This window comes from Oryctolagus cuniculus, chromosome 17, assembly GCF_964237555.1.
Source record: "Oryctolagus cuniculus chromosome 17, mOryCun1.1, whole genome shotgun sequence".
NCBI classification, from domain to species: domain Eukaryota; kingdom Metazoa; phylum Chordata; class Mammalia; order Lagomorpha; family Leporidae; genus Oryctolagus; species Oryctolagus cuniculus.
The window spans coordinates 14,722,656-14,738,667 of record NC_091448.1 but is presented as its reverse complement, the minus strand read 5'-3'; the positions used below and the strand labels follow the sequence as shown (position 1 = coordinate 14,738,667).

General features: G+C 46.9%; 1 protein-coding gene across 9 annotated transcripts in view; it reads left to right on the top strand.

Moving 5' to 3' along the window:
• Window positions 1-16,012, top strand: part of LRRC37A3 (leucine rich repeat containing 37 member A3) — a 72,343-nt gene that overhangs the window by 3,758 nt on the left and 52,573 nt on the right. For 3 of the 9 annotated variants that reach the window (XM_051825821.2, XM_051825819.2, XM_070060477.1), the window contains exons 1-2: window positions 5,589-9,164; window positions 9,752-11,387. The exons of 2 other annotated variants lie outside the window; for them this stretch is intronic. In XM_051825821.2, the coding sequence (XP_051681781.2) occupies window positions 5,747-9,164; window positions 9,752-11,387 (5,054 nt within the window). In that variant the 5' untranslated portion in view covers window positions 5,589-5,746. Of the gene's footprint in view, window positions 1-5,588; window positions 9,165-9,751; window positions 11,388-16,012 lie in introns of those variants that run through there. 4 more of the 9 variants (XR_011383427.1, XR_011383426.1, XM_070060478.1 and 1 more) reach the window with 3 other exon arrangements.

Below are 16,012 nucleotides of genomic sequence, written 5' to 3'. Positions count from 1 at the left end.
CTCAGATGCCATAACTAGATCAAGTCTCTGCCACTAAGACTTCAGAGTTTAAACATCTGCATGTTTGATCTTCTGTGGACCCCTCTGCCCAAGGTTTTAGCAAAATTTTATCTCCTGGTTTAATTTGGAGTAAGAATTTATCTTTGGAGCGGGCAGGCAGTATCTGGTTACCATATTCTTGGGCAAGCCTTTTGTACTAATCCCACATTAATATGGGTTAAAGTCTGATTTGATTTTTTTATCTAATGGGCCTCAGACTAAGAAAGTTTTTCCACATAACATCTCAAACAGGCTAGTTTTTTTTTTTTTTTAATTAATTTATTTGAAAGGCAGAGTTACAGAGAGAGAGGGAAAGACAGAGAAAGGGATTTTTTTTTTTTTTTTTGACAGGCAGAGTGGACAGTGAGAGAGAGAGACAGAGAGAAAGGTCTTCCTTTTGCCGTTGGTTCACCCTCCAATGGCCGCCGCGGCCGGCGCGCTGCGGCCGGCGCACCGCGCTGATCCGATGGCAGGAGCCAGGAGCCAGGTGTTTTTCCTGGTCTCCCATGGGGTGCAGGGCCCAAGCACCTGGGCCATCCTCCACTGCACTCCCTGGCCACAGCAGAGAGCTGGCCTGGAAGAGGGGCAACCGGGACAGAATCCGGCGCCCCGACTGGGACTAGAACCCGGTGTGCCAGCGCCGCTAGGCGGAGGATTAGCCTAGTGAGCCGCGGCGCCGGCAAACAGGCTAGTTTAAGAGGTCCTATGGGGGCAATCTGTTCAGAGAAGAGGGAGTCTGTCTGAGGTTCTTGAGTCTCCTGGCATAGTTTGGTCAAAGTTTTTTTTTTTTTTTTTTTTTTCCTTCGTCTTTTTGACCCTTTGAAGATCAGGTGCCAGGAGGAATGGAATTTATAGGTTATACATAGGCCTGAGAGAGTTATTTGGCTATGAAGGAGGGGCCAATATCATTTGCAGGACCCTAAGAAACACAAATCTTGGGATTGTTTCTTTGAGAAGGATCTTGCAGACTTCTATAGCCTTTTCTGTCTGGGTCAGAAATGCCTCTACCCACCCCACGAAGGTATCTCCAGAAACCAGGAGGCTGTTTGGGTAGCATGTGAGTAAAGTCATTCTGCCAGTCTTCTGGATAAGTCCTTGAATGTTGGATGGGCATTATTAAGGGTGAGGCTATTGGGTAGACTTGGGGATTATTAGGGGTACAAAGTTACCCATACCTGTCATATGGTCTTAATTAATACTTTTCCTATAAAAAATATGGATACTAAGTTTTCTAGGGAATCTCAACCAAAATGAGTAATACCATGTAGGTGTTCAATAACTTTCCATTCTTTGGCTACTAGGAGGAAGAGTGTGCACTTCTTTTGAAGCCAACTAGTGTGATTTTTATGGAATCTTTGCTGTAAGGCTGTCTGGATCTTTGAGGGAGTATACTGGAGGGAAGGAGGAGAGGGTGGATCAACAAACTGTGGAGGATCTATAAAGAGAAAATTAAAAAGGCAACCCAAAAAGAAAGGGCAAAAACCTCAGAGAGGATCCAGATCCTCAGTCCAGTGTTCAAGAGGACAAAGTGACAAAGCAGTGCTGCCAGGAGCAGTCCAGAGGTGAAACAGCAAGCAAATCAGGGCTTTTCATTTAGATTCAAACCTTCTCCCCTCATTGAATTGCTGACCCACCCCAAATCCCCGCTATAGGAATCTTGGAGTCACTGCTGATTCCATGGTAGCCTCTACCTAATAGAGTGAATTAATTATCAAACATGGACAAAGAATATTGAGAGTTTGGAGAAAATGGCCATATTTTGGCCGGCGCCACGGCTCAGTAGGCTAATCCTCCACCTGCAGTGCCGGCACCCCGGGTTCTAATCCCAGTTGGGGCGCTGGATTCTGTCCCGGTTGCTCCTCTTCCAATCCAGCTCTCTGCTGTGGCCCGGGAAGGCAGTGGAGGATGGCCCAAGTCCTTGGGCCCTACACCCCATGGGAGACCAGGAGAAGCACCTGACTCCTGCCTTTGGATCAGTGTGGTGCGCCAGTCACAGCACGCCGGCTGCGCGGCCATTAGGGGGTGAACCAATGGCAAAGGAAGACCTTTCTCTCTGTCTCTCTCTCACTGTCCACTCTGCCTGTCCAAAAAAAAAAAAAAAAAAAAGAAAGAAAGAAAGAAAGAAAGAAAATGGCCATATTTTTAAATAAGTAACCATAATATGTGTTTCTCCTGCCTGCTGCTCTGCTGGACTCGTGAGGAGGGATATCTCAAATTTCAGCATGGAAGAGGAAGAGTTCAGGGTGACAGAACTGGAGTGGAACTTGTGAATATCTGAAGGGACCAGGCCCACTTACTTCCTGGGGAGTTCTGCTTCCCCACACCTAAGCAGCTGTTGGAATCCCAGGGCTATCTAGGTCTGTGGCCTTGTGATTAGGCATGGGATGTGCAGTTCAGTAGACACCTCTGCTGAGGCTGGGGCCCAGTGACTGTGGGAAAAGAATCACCCAGGCATAGAGCTAATAGGATCTGAGCTATTAAGGGTGTGTAAATACAGGTGTCATAAATAAAGGGCGGGGCAGGGTGGGGCGCACAGTTGCTAAGGTGCACATGGTGAGAGGCTTCCATAATACTTCAGTTCCTGCTCAAGGTGCAACAGTGGTGCCCCATCAGCCTGAGTTGCTGTGTCCGGTAATCCCTATGTACCATGACCCAGTTGTGCCTGTGGGTCCCACAGCTCCTCCTTGCGTGGCAACCTTTGTGGCTGCTAGTACAAGCCACTAAACCTCGGGAAAAATTCCAGGACCCAGTCCAGCTGATCTCCGACTCCTCAGGGCTTTCTGAGTCTTGGGTTCCACGTTCCTCTGAGCACTCACCTGGATCACCCGATGCGCACACACTCCCGGCAGACCCTGGGGGCTTTGATTACCTGGGCTCCTCTGTTTCCTCCCAAAAGTTGGTCCCACCTGAAGAGTTGACTGAGGACTTGGTTCCATTCCTGGACACGAATTCAGCTCAAGAGCTGCCCCCAGAGCCAGACCAGCTTGATGTTCTGTATCAGGATCTGAATGAAAAGCTAAGTTGGCAACAAAGGGCCCCAGAGATGGCTCCAATGCTAGAAGGTAATCTGCCTCCTCAACTCAAAAACAAGATTCAAACTGCAGGTCTAGATCAGGCTGCAGATCAGTCATTTGAAACACTTGTTCCGTCTCTAGATAGTCAGAGTTCAAAGGCAACCACGTTTATTGTTTCACCTCTGAAGCTGAAGAAGGATCCAGCTCAGCATCAGCGACTTTCTAAGGTTGTCGTTGGAACTCCAGACCAATTTACAAAGCCTCAGCTTCCAGAGGAAATGTTTCAGGATGATTATATACATCCAAGCATGGATACACTTTATCCTGGAAGCCTACCTCTGGAATTCCAGGAGAACCCACATGAACTCTGGGAGTCTCGTGAGCAAACTGAACCATCTCAGTTCCATCTAGAGGGCCAATCCTTTTCACTCCAGCAAGAAACTCCAGCTCAACATCCACTGCACCTTGAGGAGGATGAAAATCCTTCAACCCAGGGGGAGGACTCAGTTCAAAAACGACAGGTAAAACTTTCTCCAGATCAACAGAAGGCCTCAGCTCAGCATCTACTTGTTCGTGAAGAAGTTGGTCAGTCATCAGTGCACCATGAAGTCAATGCTCCATCTCCAAGTCCAAAGGAAGCTCTCCGCTCAGACTTGCCCAGTGTCACAGCTAAACCAGTAGACATGACACTGACAATGACAATAACGCCAAAGGGAGGTAAGGAAGTTCATCCTATTGTAAGTCAGCATCAGACCCCAGCACATCCTCAAGAGAACACCAGGGAGATAGACTCTTCCTCAACCCAATCCAAAGCCCTACATCAGGCCCCTGAGGTGGTGAGATCTTTTTCAACCCAACAAGAGGGCCCAACTCAAGCTCCAAAATCCCTGTGGGAAAGTATAGCTCAGACTCCACTGGGTCAGGAGGTGACAGTTCAATCTCTGAGTAAGAGTCAAAGTCATCTGTCTAACTTGCCCAAGGTTACAGTTAAGCCTGCAGTTGTGGGAGTTACCATAACTTCACAGCCTACCAAAAAGGTTGAGTCTTCTCCAACCCAGAAGGAGGTCCCAGCTCAGATTCTTGGAACTCCTATGGAGACAAAACTTACTCCCAGCGGACAGGGGCAGCTGAGTCAGTGTGATGAGTCTCGTAAAGAGGCTAAATTTGCTCTAGGTCAGCAGCAGGCCTTAGCTCAACCTCCAAGCCCTCCTGTGGACACTGAACATTCATTCAGTGAAAACAAGCAACAAATTCAGCATTCTGACATATCTGGGGTGGCTGAACATTCTGGAAGTCGGTTGAAAACCCCAGAAGAATCTGGAAGGTCCCATGAGGAAATTAAACCTCCAGTTCAGCAAGAGGCACCAGCTCAAGCTATAGAATCTTTGTTGGGGAGTATAGCTCAGACTCCACTGAGTCATGAGGTGATAATTCAACCTCCAAGTCAGGAACAAACTCATCATTATAACTTGCCCAATGTTACAGTTAAGCCTGCAGATGTGGGATTTACCGTAACATCAGAGCCTACCAAAAAGGTTGAGTCTTCTCCAACCCAGCAGGAGGTGCCACCTCAAGTTCCGGGAGCTCCTGTGGAGATGGAACCTTTTGCTAGTGAACAGGAGAAGCCAGATGAGTATTCAGAGTCTCCAGTGGAGACTGAACCTTCTCTAGACCTGCAGGAGGCCTCTGCTGAACCTTCAGGCTCATCTATGGAGACTGAACCTTCACACCATGCGCAGGAGCAGCCAGCTCAACCTTCTGTGTCTTCTGAAGAGACTGAACCATCTAGAAGTCAGATGGGAGCTCAAGGACAGCCTGGGAAGCCCCCTGAGGAAGTCAAACCCCCAGCGCAGCAAGAGGCTCCAGCAAGAGTTGCAGAATCTCTGTTTAAGAGTGTAGCACAGACTCGACCAGGTCATGAGCCAACAGTTCAAACTCCAAGTCAGGATCAAACTCATAATGTGCCGGGTGTCACAGTTAAGCCTGCAGTTGTGGAAGTTCCCACTTCAGAGCCTATCCAAAAGGTTGCATATGCTCCAACCCAGCAGGGGGCGCCACCTCAGATTCTAGGAACTACTGCTGTGCAGACAAAACCTCCCAGTGGACAGGAGAAACCAGTTGAGTACACAGAGTCTCCCGTGGAGGCTGAAACTTCTCTTGGCCAGGAGGAGGCCTCAGCTCAGTCTCCAGGCCCTTCTATGGACACAAAACTTTCTCACAGTGCGCAGGAGCAGCCAGCTCAACCTTCTGAGTCTTCTGAAGAGACTGAACCATCTGGAAGTCAGATGGGAGCTCCAGGACAGCCTGGGAAGCCCCCTGAGGAAATCAAACCCCCAGAGCAGCAAGAAGCTCCAGCTCAAGTTGCAGAATCTCTGTTGGGGAATGTAGCTCAGACTCCACTGGGTCATGAGGTAACAACTAAACCTCCAAGTCAGGATCAAACTCATCAGTATAATGTGCCCAGTGTTACAGTTAAGCCTGCAGATGTGGAACTTAACATAACTTCAGAGCCTAGCAAAGAGGTAGAAACTCCAACCCAGCAGGAGGTGCCACCTCAAGTTCCGGGAGCTCCTGTGGCGACGGGACCTTCTGCTGGTGAACAGGAGAATTCAGCTGAGCACACAGAGTCTCCAGTGGAGACTGAACCTTCTCTAGACCTGCAGGAGGCCTCTGCTGAACCTTCAGGCTCATCTATGGAGACTGAACCTTCACACCGTGCGCAGGAGCAGCCAGCTCAACCTTCTGTGTCTTCTGAAGAGACTGAACCATCTAGAAGTCAGATGGGAGCTCGAGGACAGCCTGGGAAGCCCCCTGAGGAAGTCAAACCCCCAGCGCAGCAAGAGGCTCCAGCACAAGTTGCAGAATCTCTGTTTAAGAGTGTAGCACAGACTCGACCAGGTCATGAGCCGACAGTTCAAACTCCAAGTCAGGATCAAACTCATTATTATAATGTGCCGGGTGTCACAGTTAAGCCTGCAGTTGTGGAAGTTCCCACTTCAGAGCCTATCCAAAAGGTTGCATATGCTCCAACCCAGCAGGGGGCGCCACCTCAGATTCTAGGAACTACTGCTGTGCAGACAAAACCTCCCAGTGGACAGGAGAAACCAGTTGAGTACACAGAGTCTCCTGTGGAGGCTGAACCTTCTCTAAGCCAGCAGGAAGTGTCAGCAAATACTCCAGGCTATTTTTTGGAGAATGAACCTTCTAACAGTGAGCAGGAGCAGGCAGCTTCTCAGTCTGCTGAAGCATTTGAACCATCTGGAAGTCTGATGCAAGCACCAGGACAGTTTGAGAAGCCCCATGAAGAAAACAAGCCTCCAATCCAACAAGAGTCCTCAGCTCAAGCTCCCGAATTTCTGTTGGAGAGTGTTATAGCTCAGACTCCACCGGGTCAGGAGGTCGCAGACCGACCTCCAATCCAGGATCAAACTCATCAGTATAACGTGCCCACTGTTACAGTTACAGTTAAGCCTCCATTTGTGGCAGTTACCATAACTTCAGAACCTACCAAAAAGGTTGAGTCCTCTCCAACACAACAAGCGGAACCAGCTCAGATTCTGGAGGCTACTGTGCAAACAGAACTTCCTGTCAATGAACAGGAGAAGCCAGCTGAGTATGCAGGGTCTGCTGTGGAGACTGAACCTTCTCTTGACCAACAGGAGGCCCCAACTCAGTCTCCAGACTTTCCTGTGGACACTGAACCCTCACCCAATGAGTTAGAGCAGTCAGCTCCACCTTCTTTCTCTCCTGAAGAGAATGGAACCTCTGGGACCCAGATGGAAGCTCCAGAACAGCCTTGGAAGCCTCCTGAGGAAGTCAAACCTCCAGTTCAGCAAGAGGGCCCAACTCAAATTCTAGAATCTCCTAACCAGAGTATAGCTCAGACTCCACCAGGTCATGAGGAGGCAGTTCAACCTCCAAGTCAGGACCAAACTCTTCAGTATAACATGCCCAGTGTTACAGTTAAGCCTGCATATGTGGCAATTACCATCACTTCAGAGCCTAACAAAGAGGTTGAGTCTTTTCCAACCCAGCAGGTGGCACCAGCTCAGATTCTGGAGGCTCCTGTGAAGCCAGAACCTTCTGCTAGTGAACAGGAGAAGCCAGCAGAGTCTCCTATGGAGACTGAATCTTCTGTAGACCAACAGGAAGCCTCAGCTCAGCCTCCGGGTCCTCCTCTGGACACTGAACCTTATCCCAGTGAGCAGGAGCTACCCATGAACCCTTCTGAGTTTCCTGAGGAGGTTGAACCTTCTGGCAGCCAGCGGGAAACTCCAGCACAGCCGTGGAAGCCCCCTGAGGAAATCAAACCTACAGTTCAGCAAGAGGGCCCAGCTCAAGGTCCAGAATCTCTTATCCAGAGTATAGCTCAGACTCCACCAGGTCATGAGGAGGCAATTCAATCTCCAAGTCAGGATCAAACTTATAACATGCCCAATATTATGGTTAAGCCTGCAGATGTGGCAATTACCATAACTTCAGAGCCTAACAAAGAGGTTGAGTATTTTCCAACAGAGCAGGTGGCACCAGCTCAGATTCTGGAGGCTCCTGTGGAAACAGAACCTTCTGTAGACCAACAAGAAGCCCCAGCTCAGCCTCCTGCTCCTCCTCTGGTCAACACAGAACCTTATCCCAGTGAGCAGGAGCTACCCATGAACCCTTCTGAGTTTCCTGAGGAGGTTGAACCTTCTGGCAGCCAGCGGGAAACTCCAGCACAGCCGTGGAAGCCCCCTGAGGAAGTCAAACCTCCAGTTCAGCAAGAGGGCCCAGCTCAAGGTCCAGAATCTCTTATCCAGAGTATAGCTCAGACTCCACCAGGTCATGAGGAGGCAGTTCAGCCTCCAAGTCAGGATCAAACTCTTCAGTATAACATGCCCAGTGTTACAGTTAAGCCTGCATATGTGGCAATTACCATCACTTCAGAGCCTAACAAAGAGGTTGAGTCTTTTCCAACCCAGCAGGTGGCACCAGCTCAGATTCTGGAGGCTCCTGTGAAGCCAGAACCTTCTGCTAGTGAACAGGAGAAGCCAGCAGAGTCTCCTATGGAGACTGAATCTTCTGTAGACCAACAGGAAGCCTCAGCTCAGCCTCCGGGTCCTCCTCTGGACACTGAACCTTATCCCAGTGAGCAGGAGCTACCAGTGAAACCTTCTGAGTTTTCTGTGGAGGCTCAGCCTTCTGAACATGCTGATAATGTGGAACCTTCTTCAACACAGAAGCAGGAACAAATTCTGTCTCTAGAGCAACAGCAAGTGACAATTTCACCTCTGGGTTACCATGATACTCAACATTCAGTTTTGCCGAATGTTACTGTTAAACCTCCAGATCTACACCTTATAATAACATCAGAACCTACTGCGAAGGTGGTAACTTCTCCAATCATTGATGACATTATAGATCAGTCCTCTATCCCAGTTAATTGGGTGAAACCTACAACCCAGCATGAGGCTCCAGCTCTCCTTGTAGAACCTCCTGAACAGTTTAAAATGTTTTCAATCCAACGTGAGGCTCCAGCTCCATATACAGAAGGTTTTCAGGTTGAGAAACCCTCCTCAATGCAGCAGGAGGCCACAGCTGAGAGTTTACAGAACTCCCCAAAGGTTGAAAATTCCCCAATGCAGCATGAAGCTCCATTTCAGCCATCACAGATCCCTAAAGAAGTTGTAGCTCAACCCTCAGAGCATCACAAGATAATAGTTTCTCCTGCAGGTCATGATCAATTTTGGCATCCAAGATTGCACAGTATCACTGTTAAACCTTCAAAGTTCGCAAATAAGGTGGAAACCTCAACCCCGCAGGAGGCCCCAGCTCAGTCCACAGGGTTCCCTGTGCAGCTTAAGCCTTTGAAAGACCAGCGGACAGTCTTGGCTCAGCAATCTTCAGTTGATCCTGGGATCCTAATTCAGCCCAAAGAAGCCATTGAGGATCATTTTACAGGTGAGCAGGAGAATTCAGCTCTGCCTCAAAATCCCCCTGTAGGTGTTCAACGAAGAGCATTCCAACAGGAACGTCCAACTCAGCCTCTAGCATCCTCTGTGGAGATAAGCAGCTTTTTTCCTTTTGAGGAGATGACTACATTTTCACCTCTTGATCCAGAAACAACATTCAAAGGTCAGTATTTAAGTCTCCTAAAATCACAGCAAAACACCTAGATTTTGAATTTATCATAACCCCAGAGCCCACTTCAGCTACTGAAACTCCTTCAGATCAGCTAGGGGATCCTTCTCAACCTACAGTTCCTACTGAGGAAGTTAGATTTTCTCCAACCCAACTTGATCCTCCTTCCCAGCCTCCAGAACCCCCAGAGAAGATAGAATCTTCCTTAGCTGAACGAGAGGCCATAGGTGATTCTCCTGAGGATGTAGGATTTCTTCCAATGCAACAGGAAGCTCTAGCTGAACCACCAGAGCCCCCTAAGGAGGTTGAAGCATCTTCAATGCAGCAGGAGGCTTCAGGATACCCTTCATGGCCCTTTAAGGAGGCCAATCCTTCTCTAACCCTGCAGAGGTCCCATCTCAGCCTCTAGAGGCATCTGGGAATGCAGAACCATCTCTAGAACCCCGGGAGGTTGTAGTTGCACATTCAGAGGTTCGTAGGGCGGCAGAATCTTCTCTTCCTCAGGAGATGATCCCATCTCAGCCTGCAGGCAGCCCTAGCTCAGCATTCCGAGGCCCCTCTCATGGTGAAACCCTCTCTAGTCCAACAGGTGGATCCATCTCTGCTTCCAGAGCTCCCTGAGATGGAACTAGCTCCAATCCAGCAAGAGGCCGCAATTCAGCCTACACAACCACCTGATAAGCTGGCAGCTTCTTCAGTGAAAAATGAGGCCCTGTCTCAGATCCTAGAGCCCCCTGAGAAAGTGAAGCCATATCCAGTCCAGGAAAATCTTCCAGCTCAACCCCAAGATCCCATTAAAGTGATTGAACGTTCTCCAACCCAGCAGGTAGACCCAGCACAGCTTCCAGAGCCACCTAAGGAGATTGCAACTCAAGGCTCAGTATATCAGGTGGTGACAGCTCCAACACCAGCTCAAGATCAAACTCATTATCTGAAGCCACCCAGCATCACATTTCAACCTCTGAACCTGGAGCTTACCATTACTCCACAACCCACTACAGGGGGTGAACTTTCTCTAACTATGCAGGATACCCCAAATCAACCTCAAGAGCCAACTAAGGGAGTTGTACCTCAATTTCCTCTATATCAGGCGGTGACAGTTCAAACACCAGGTCATAATCAAGCTCAATATCCAATGTCACCCAACATCACACACAAACCTTTGGACCTGGAGCTTACTATTACTCCAGAACCCACTATGGAGGCTGAACATTCTATCACTTTGAAGAAGACCATATCTCCTCCAAAACACCCTGCGGTGACACTTCCATCCCCTGGCCAGGTTCAGACTCAACATCCAAACCAGACTCAAGGCACAGTTCAACATCTGGACCTGGGACTTATCATAACCCCAGAACCCAGTGAAGAGATTGAACCTTCTCCAAACATGCAGGAGACTCAAACTCAGCTTACAGAGCCACCTAAAGAGGTTGTAACTCAATCTCCAGTGTATTACAAGATGACAGTTCCAACACCAGGTCAGGATCAAACTCAGCCTCCAGTGTCAGCCAGTGTCACAGATCAACCTTTGGACTTAAAACCCACCATTATTCCAGAACCCACTACAGAATCTGAACATTCTACAGCCCTGAAGACAACTACTGCTCTGCATTCAGACAAGATTCAGACTCAGCATCCAAATCTGACTCAAGTCACTGGTCAATATTTGAACTTGGAACTTACCATAACTTCAGAACCCAGTACTGTGGATGAACCCTCTCCAACCATGCAGGAGACCCCAACTCAGCCCCCTAAGGAAGTTGTAACCCAACCTCCAGTATATCAAGATGGGACAGTTCCAACACAAGGTCAGGATGAAGCTCAGCATACAGGGTCACCTAGTGTCACAGTTCAGCCTTTGAAGCTGGAGCTTAGCAAAACACCAGTATCCACTACAGAGGCTGAACATTCTACAGCCCTGAAGAAGACTACAGCTCTACATCCAGGCCAGGTTCATACTCAGCACCCAAACTTAACTGCAATCACAGGTCAACCTTTGACACTGGATCTTACTACCACACGGTATTCTGTAAACTACATGCCAGAAAATGCTTTAACTGTGCAAAAGGAAAATAACATAACCAAAAACATCAACATTTGTGAGCTCTGTACCTGCAGAGATGAGACACTGTCATGTACTGGTCTCAGCCCAACACAGAAGCTCCACCGAGTGCCTGTGCCAGCGCCCAACAGCTACAATGGCACCTTCACCATCTTGTAAGAACGGCCCTTCCTCATAGTTCCCTACATCCTGCTTGTCCATGGTAGCCTTTTCCTGAAGATCTTCCAGGGCCCTCCTCAGGTCCCCATCCTATACTGACTGATTTTCTGTTTTGATCTTCTGCTTTTCAACTTTTCTTATACTCCTGTTCCTTCTTACTCTTGTGCCCCCTCTGCAGTCTCACTTGTGATTGCCCTTGCTCCTTTTCCTGATTCATTTTTGTTTAGGCTTGTCATATCATTCTTAGATTCACTCCCATTTTTGCACATGCACCTTATCCCAAATCATTAGTGATGATACAACAAAATGTTTAAGAGTAGATTCTGGAGCCAGATTGCCTTGCTTTGAACACAGGTCTTTCTTTTACTAGCTTTGTGACCTTGGGCAAATTATTTAGTCCCATTGTTCAATTTCCTCATCTGTAAAGTAGATTTATGACAGTTGTCATTTAATTGGATTGTGTGTACTTAGAAGAGTGGATACATATATACTTTTATGTCAGTGCTCAACATATATATAAATATTAGCTATTATTATTCAATCCCTCATTTGTGACCTGAATATATTTGTCCCTCTGTATATAGCACCCATTTGTTCTCGACACAAGGCTAAGTAGTGTATGAGTCACATGCTGAAGCATGGAGAAGCTAAAACTTTAGATGGGGTCTAAGAATGGATATTACTTAATAAACAGAGGAGAAAACAGGGATCCCAGCCTAGGCAAAGACTTGGCTGTGGGAATGATCAGGATTTAGTAGACATTCTAACTAAAAATAATTGACTTAGGAAGCAGTGAAAAATATTAAATGAATAATCTTGAATATCAGCTACAGGGGTTTCAAAGTTATATAATGAGATATAGAGAACCATTGGCAGTTTTCAAGCAAGAGAGAGACATGATTAAAATGGGAGGATTTTTTTTCTTTTTTTAAACTTTTATTTAATAAACATGAATTTCGACAGTGCAACTTTTGAGTTACAGCAGCTTTTCCCCCCATAACCTCCCTCCCATCTGCAACCATCCCATCTCTCACTCCCTCTTTCATCCCATTCTTCATCAAGATTCATTTTCATTTATCTTTATATACAGAAGATCAACTTGTTCTATACTAAGATTTCAACAGTTTGCACCCACACAGATACACAAAGTATAAAGTACTGTTTGAGTAGTAGTTTTACTGTTAATTTGCATAGTACAACACATTAAAGACAGAGATCCTACATGGGAAGCAAGTGTACAGTGACTCTTGTTGTTGATTTAACAATTGACACTCTTATTTATGACGTCAGTAATCACCCAAGGCTCTTGTCATGAGCTGCCACGGCTATGGAAGCCTCTTGAGTTCACAAACTCTGACCTTATTCAGACAAGGCCATAATCAAAGTGGAAGTTCTCTCCTCCCTTCAGAGAAAGGTACCTCCTTCTTTGGTGGCCCATTCTTTCTGCTGGGATCTCACTCACAGAAATCTTTCATTTAGGTGTTTGGTGTGTTTTTTTTTTTTTTTTTTTTTTTTTTTTTTGCCACAGTGTCTTGACTTTCCATGCCTAAGAAACTCTCATGGGCTTTTTAGCTGGATCTGAATGCTTTAAGGGCTGATTCTGAGGCTAGAGTGCTATTTAGGGCATCTGCCATTCTATGAGTCTGCTGTGTATCCCACTTCCCATGTTGGATCGTTCTCTCCTTTTTAATTTTATCAGTTATTATTAGCAGACACTCGTTTATGTGATCCTTTTGACATTTAATCCTATCATTATGTGGGAGGATTTTTTTAATTGATCATTTTTCTTTAAAAAATTTTATTTATTATTTGGGAGGCAGAGAGAAAGAAAGACAGTGCTCTCATCCACTAATTCATTCCCCCAAATGCCTACAATGAAAGGGATTGGGCTGGCTGAAGCTAAGAGCCAAGAATTCAAGTCTCTCACATGGATGGCAGGAACACAACTACTTGAGCCATCATCATTGTGTCCTGCATTGGCAGGAAGGCTGAAGCCCAGAGTTGGGTATCAAACCCAGGTAACTCTAGTGTGAAATACAAGTGTCTTAAGCATTGTCTTAACCACTAGGCCAAAAGCCTGCCCCAGAGGAATTATTTTTAAAATCCATATGTAGAGTGACCTAGGGAGGACATTTTAATTCAGGGAAATCAAATAGAAAAAACTTAAGGAGTAAAGTGACCATGGGGCTAAATCAGAGTAGTTGTGATAGACGTGGAACGAAAGTCATGGGAGGCTACAAAGAAAGGACAGATTTCATGATTGACCAAAGAGCTGTGGGGTAGAATGTACAGAAAAGCTAAAAACGTGACACCACGGTTTTGTCCTGGATGATGGTGGGAATGATGGTGGCCTAAGAGGTGGAAATTGAACAGTCAGAAAGGAGATGTGTTCACTTTTAGGCACTTTTTATTGGCGAACATTAAAAAGTGGTTTCTGGTTGAGTGGAAATGTCCACTAGGCAGATGAGCAGATAGATGTCCTGACCATTTCTGCTCCATCCAAAAAAATTTGTACATAACCTGAACAGATGCATTTAAAAAAATATTTAATTTAATTAATTAATTTATTTGATAGGTAGAGTTACAGACAGTGAGAGAGAGAGAGACGGAGAGAAAGATCTTCCTTCCATTGGTTCACCCCCCAAATGGCCGCAATGGCCGGAACCACGCTGATCCGAAGCCAGGAGCCAGGTGCTTCTTCCTGGTCTCCCATGTGGATGCAGGGACCATCCTCCACTGCCCTCCCAGGCCACAGCAGAGAGCTGGACTAGAAGAGGAGCAACCAGGACTAGAACCAGCGCCCATATGGGATGCCAGCGCCACAGGCGGAGGATTAACCTAGTGCACCACAGCGCTGGCCCCAAACAGATGCATTTTTTTCTGAGGAGAGAGGACAGAGGTCAAGATAAAGACTCAAAATTATCCACAGTGTAACTCAAGGCATTTAACAGCTTATTTTAAACTTTCATAATTCATTGGTACATTCCTACTTTTGTGAAAAAGAACATAGGATAAAATGAAAATCTGTACCCCATTTCCTTTATCACCCCATCCTCTATACTCTGTCATCCATAGGTCAACCCTGGTTACCATTATGCTGTGTGTCCTTCCTTCTAATCACCCTCTTTTGCATTTTTCCCACAATGAGGTAATACTTCACTCCTGGGTCAGTGATTTGCAGTATGTCTAAAAGGCTACCCGTATTAGCACATTTGTCCCTCTGATTACTGATTGTCCTTATCCATTAAATACCTGAAACATTTCAGCAGAGGGAACTTGGCCAAAGCATTTGACTTACTTGATATAGCATATCTTTATTCATATTTGCTGATAATGATACAATTTTGTCCATTTTTCTGTTGATTTATCATTTTCTTTTTTTTAAGCTTTATTTTTTATTTATTTGAAAGAGTTACAGAGAGAGGCAGAGGGAGAGGGAGAAAGAGAGGGAGGATTGGAGGGAGGAGGGAGAGAGAGAGAGAGAGAGAGAGAGTCATCCATCCACTAGTTCACTCCCCAAATGACCGCAATGGCCAGAGCTAAGCTGATCCGAAGCCACGAGTCAGGAGCTTCTTCTGGGTCTCCCACGTGGGCACAGGGGCCCAAGGACTTGGGCCATCTTCTATTGCTTTCCCAGGCCATAGCAGAGAGCTGGATGGGAAGTGGAGCAGCTGGGACTCGAACCGGCACCCATATGGGATGCCAGCATTGCATGCTGGGGCTTTAACCCGCTACGCCACAGTGTTGGCCCTAAATTATTTACCATTTTCTTACTGAGTTATACAAGAAGTCAGTTTAGGGGTCGGCGCTGTGGTGCAGCAGGTTAAAGCCCTGGCCTGAAGCGCCGGCATCCTATCTGGGTGCTGGTTCTAGTCCTGGCTGCCCCACTTCCAATCCAGCTCTCTGCTATGGCCTGGGAAAGCAGTGGAAGATGGCCCAAGTGCTTGGGCCCTGCACCCATGTGGGAGACCCGGAGGAAGCTCCTTGGCTCCTGGTTTTGGATTGGCGCAGCTCTGGCCGTTGCGGCCATCTGGGGAGTGAACCAGTGGATGAAAGACCTCTCTCTCTGTCTCTACCTCTATCTGTAACTCTGTCTTTCAAATAAATAAAATAAATCTTTAAAAAAAAAGTCAGTTTAGACACCAAGTCAGTTTAATCAATTCCTTGGAGAAAGGAATTGACTGGAAGTATCTGTCAAAGAGATTGGTGGGTTAAGTTGCCACTTGCAACACTGGTATCCCATAGGGCAGCATGCTGGTTCAAATCCAGGGCTGCTCCACTTCAGATCCAGCTTCCTGTTAATGTGTTTGGGAAAGCTGCAGAAGGCCCAAGTACCTGGGCCCATGCCAACCTTTTCAGAGACCTAGATAGCTCCTGGCTTCACCCTGACCCATACGTATCTGGCTGTTGTGGCCATTTGGGGAGTGAACCAGCAGATGGAAGACCTTTCCTTCCCTTTGTCTCTCCCTTTTCTCTGTCTCTCTGCCTATTAAATAAATAGAGAGAGAGAAGAGAGAGAGAGAACATGGATGGAGAGGAGGATCTTAAGCTTTTATAGCGATGCCTCATTGTTTCTGCCAGGCCCTCCACATTATCTCTACTAACTGTGTGAAGTAAGAAG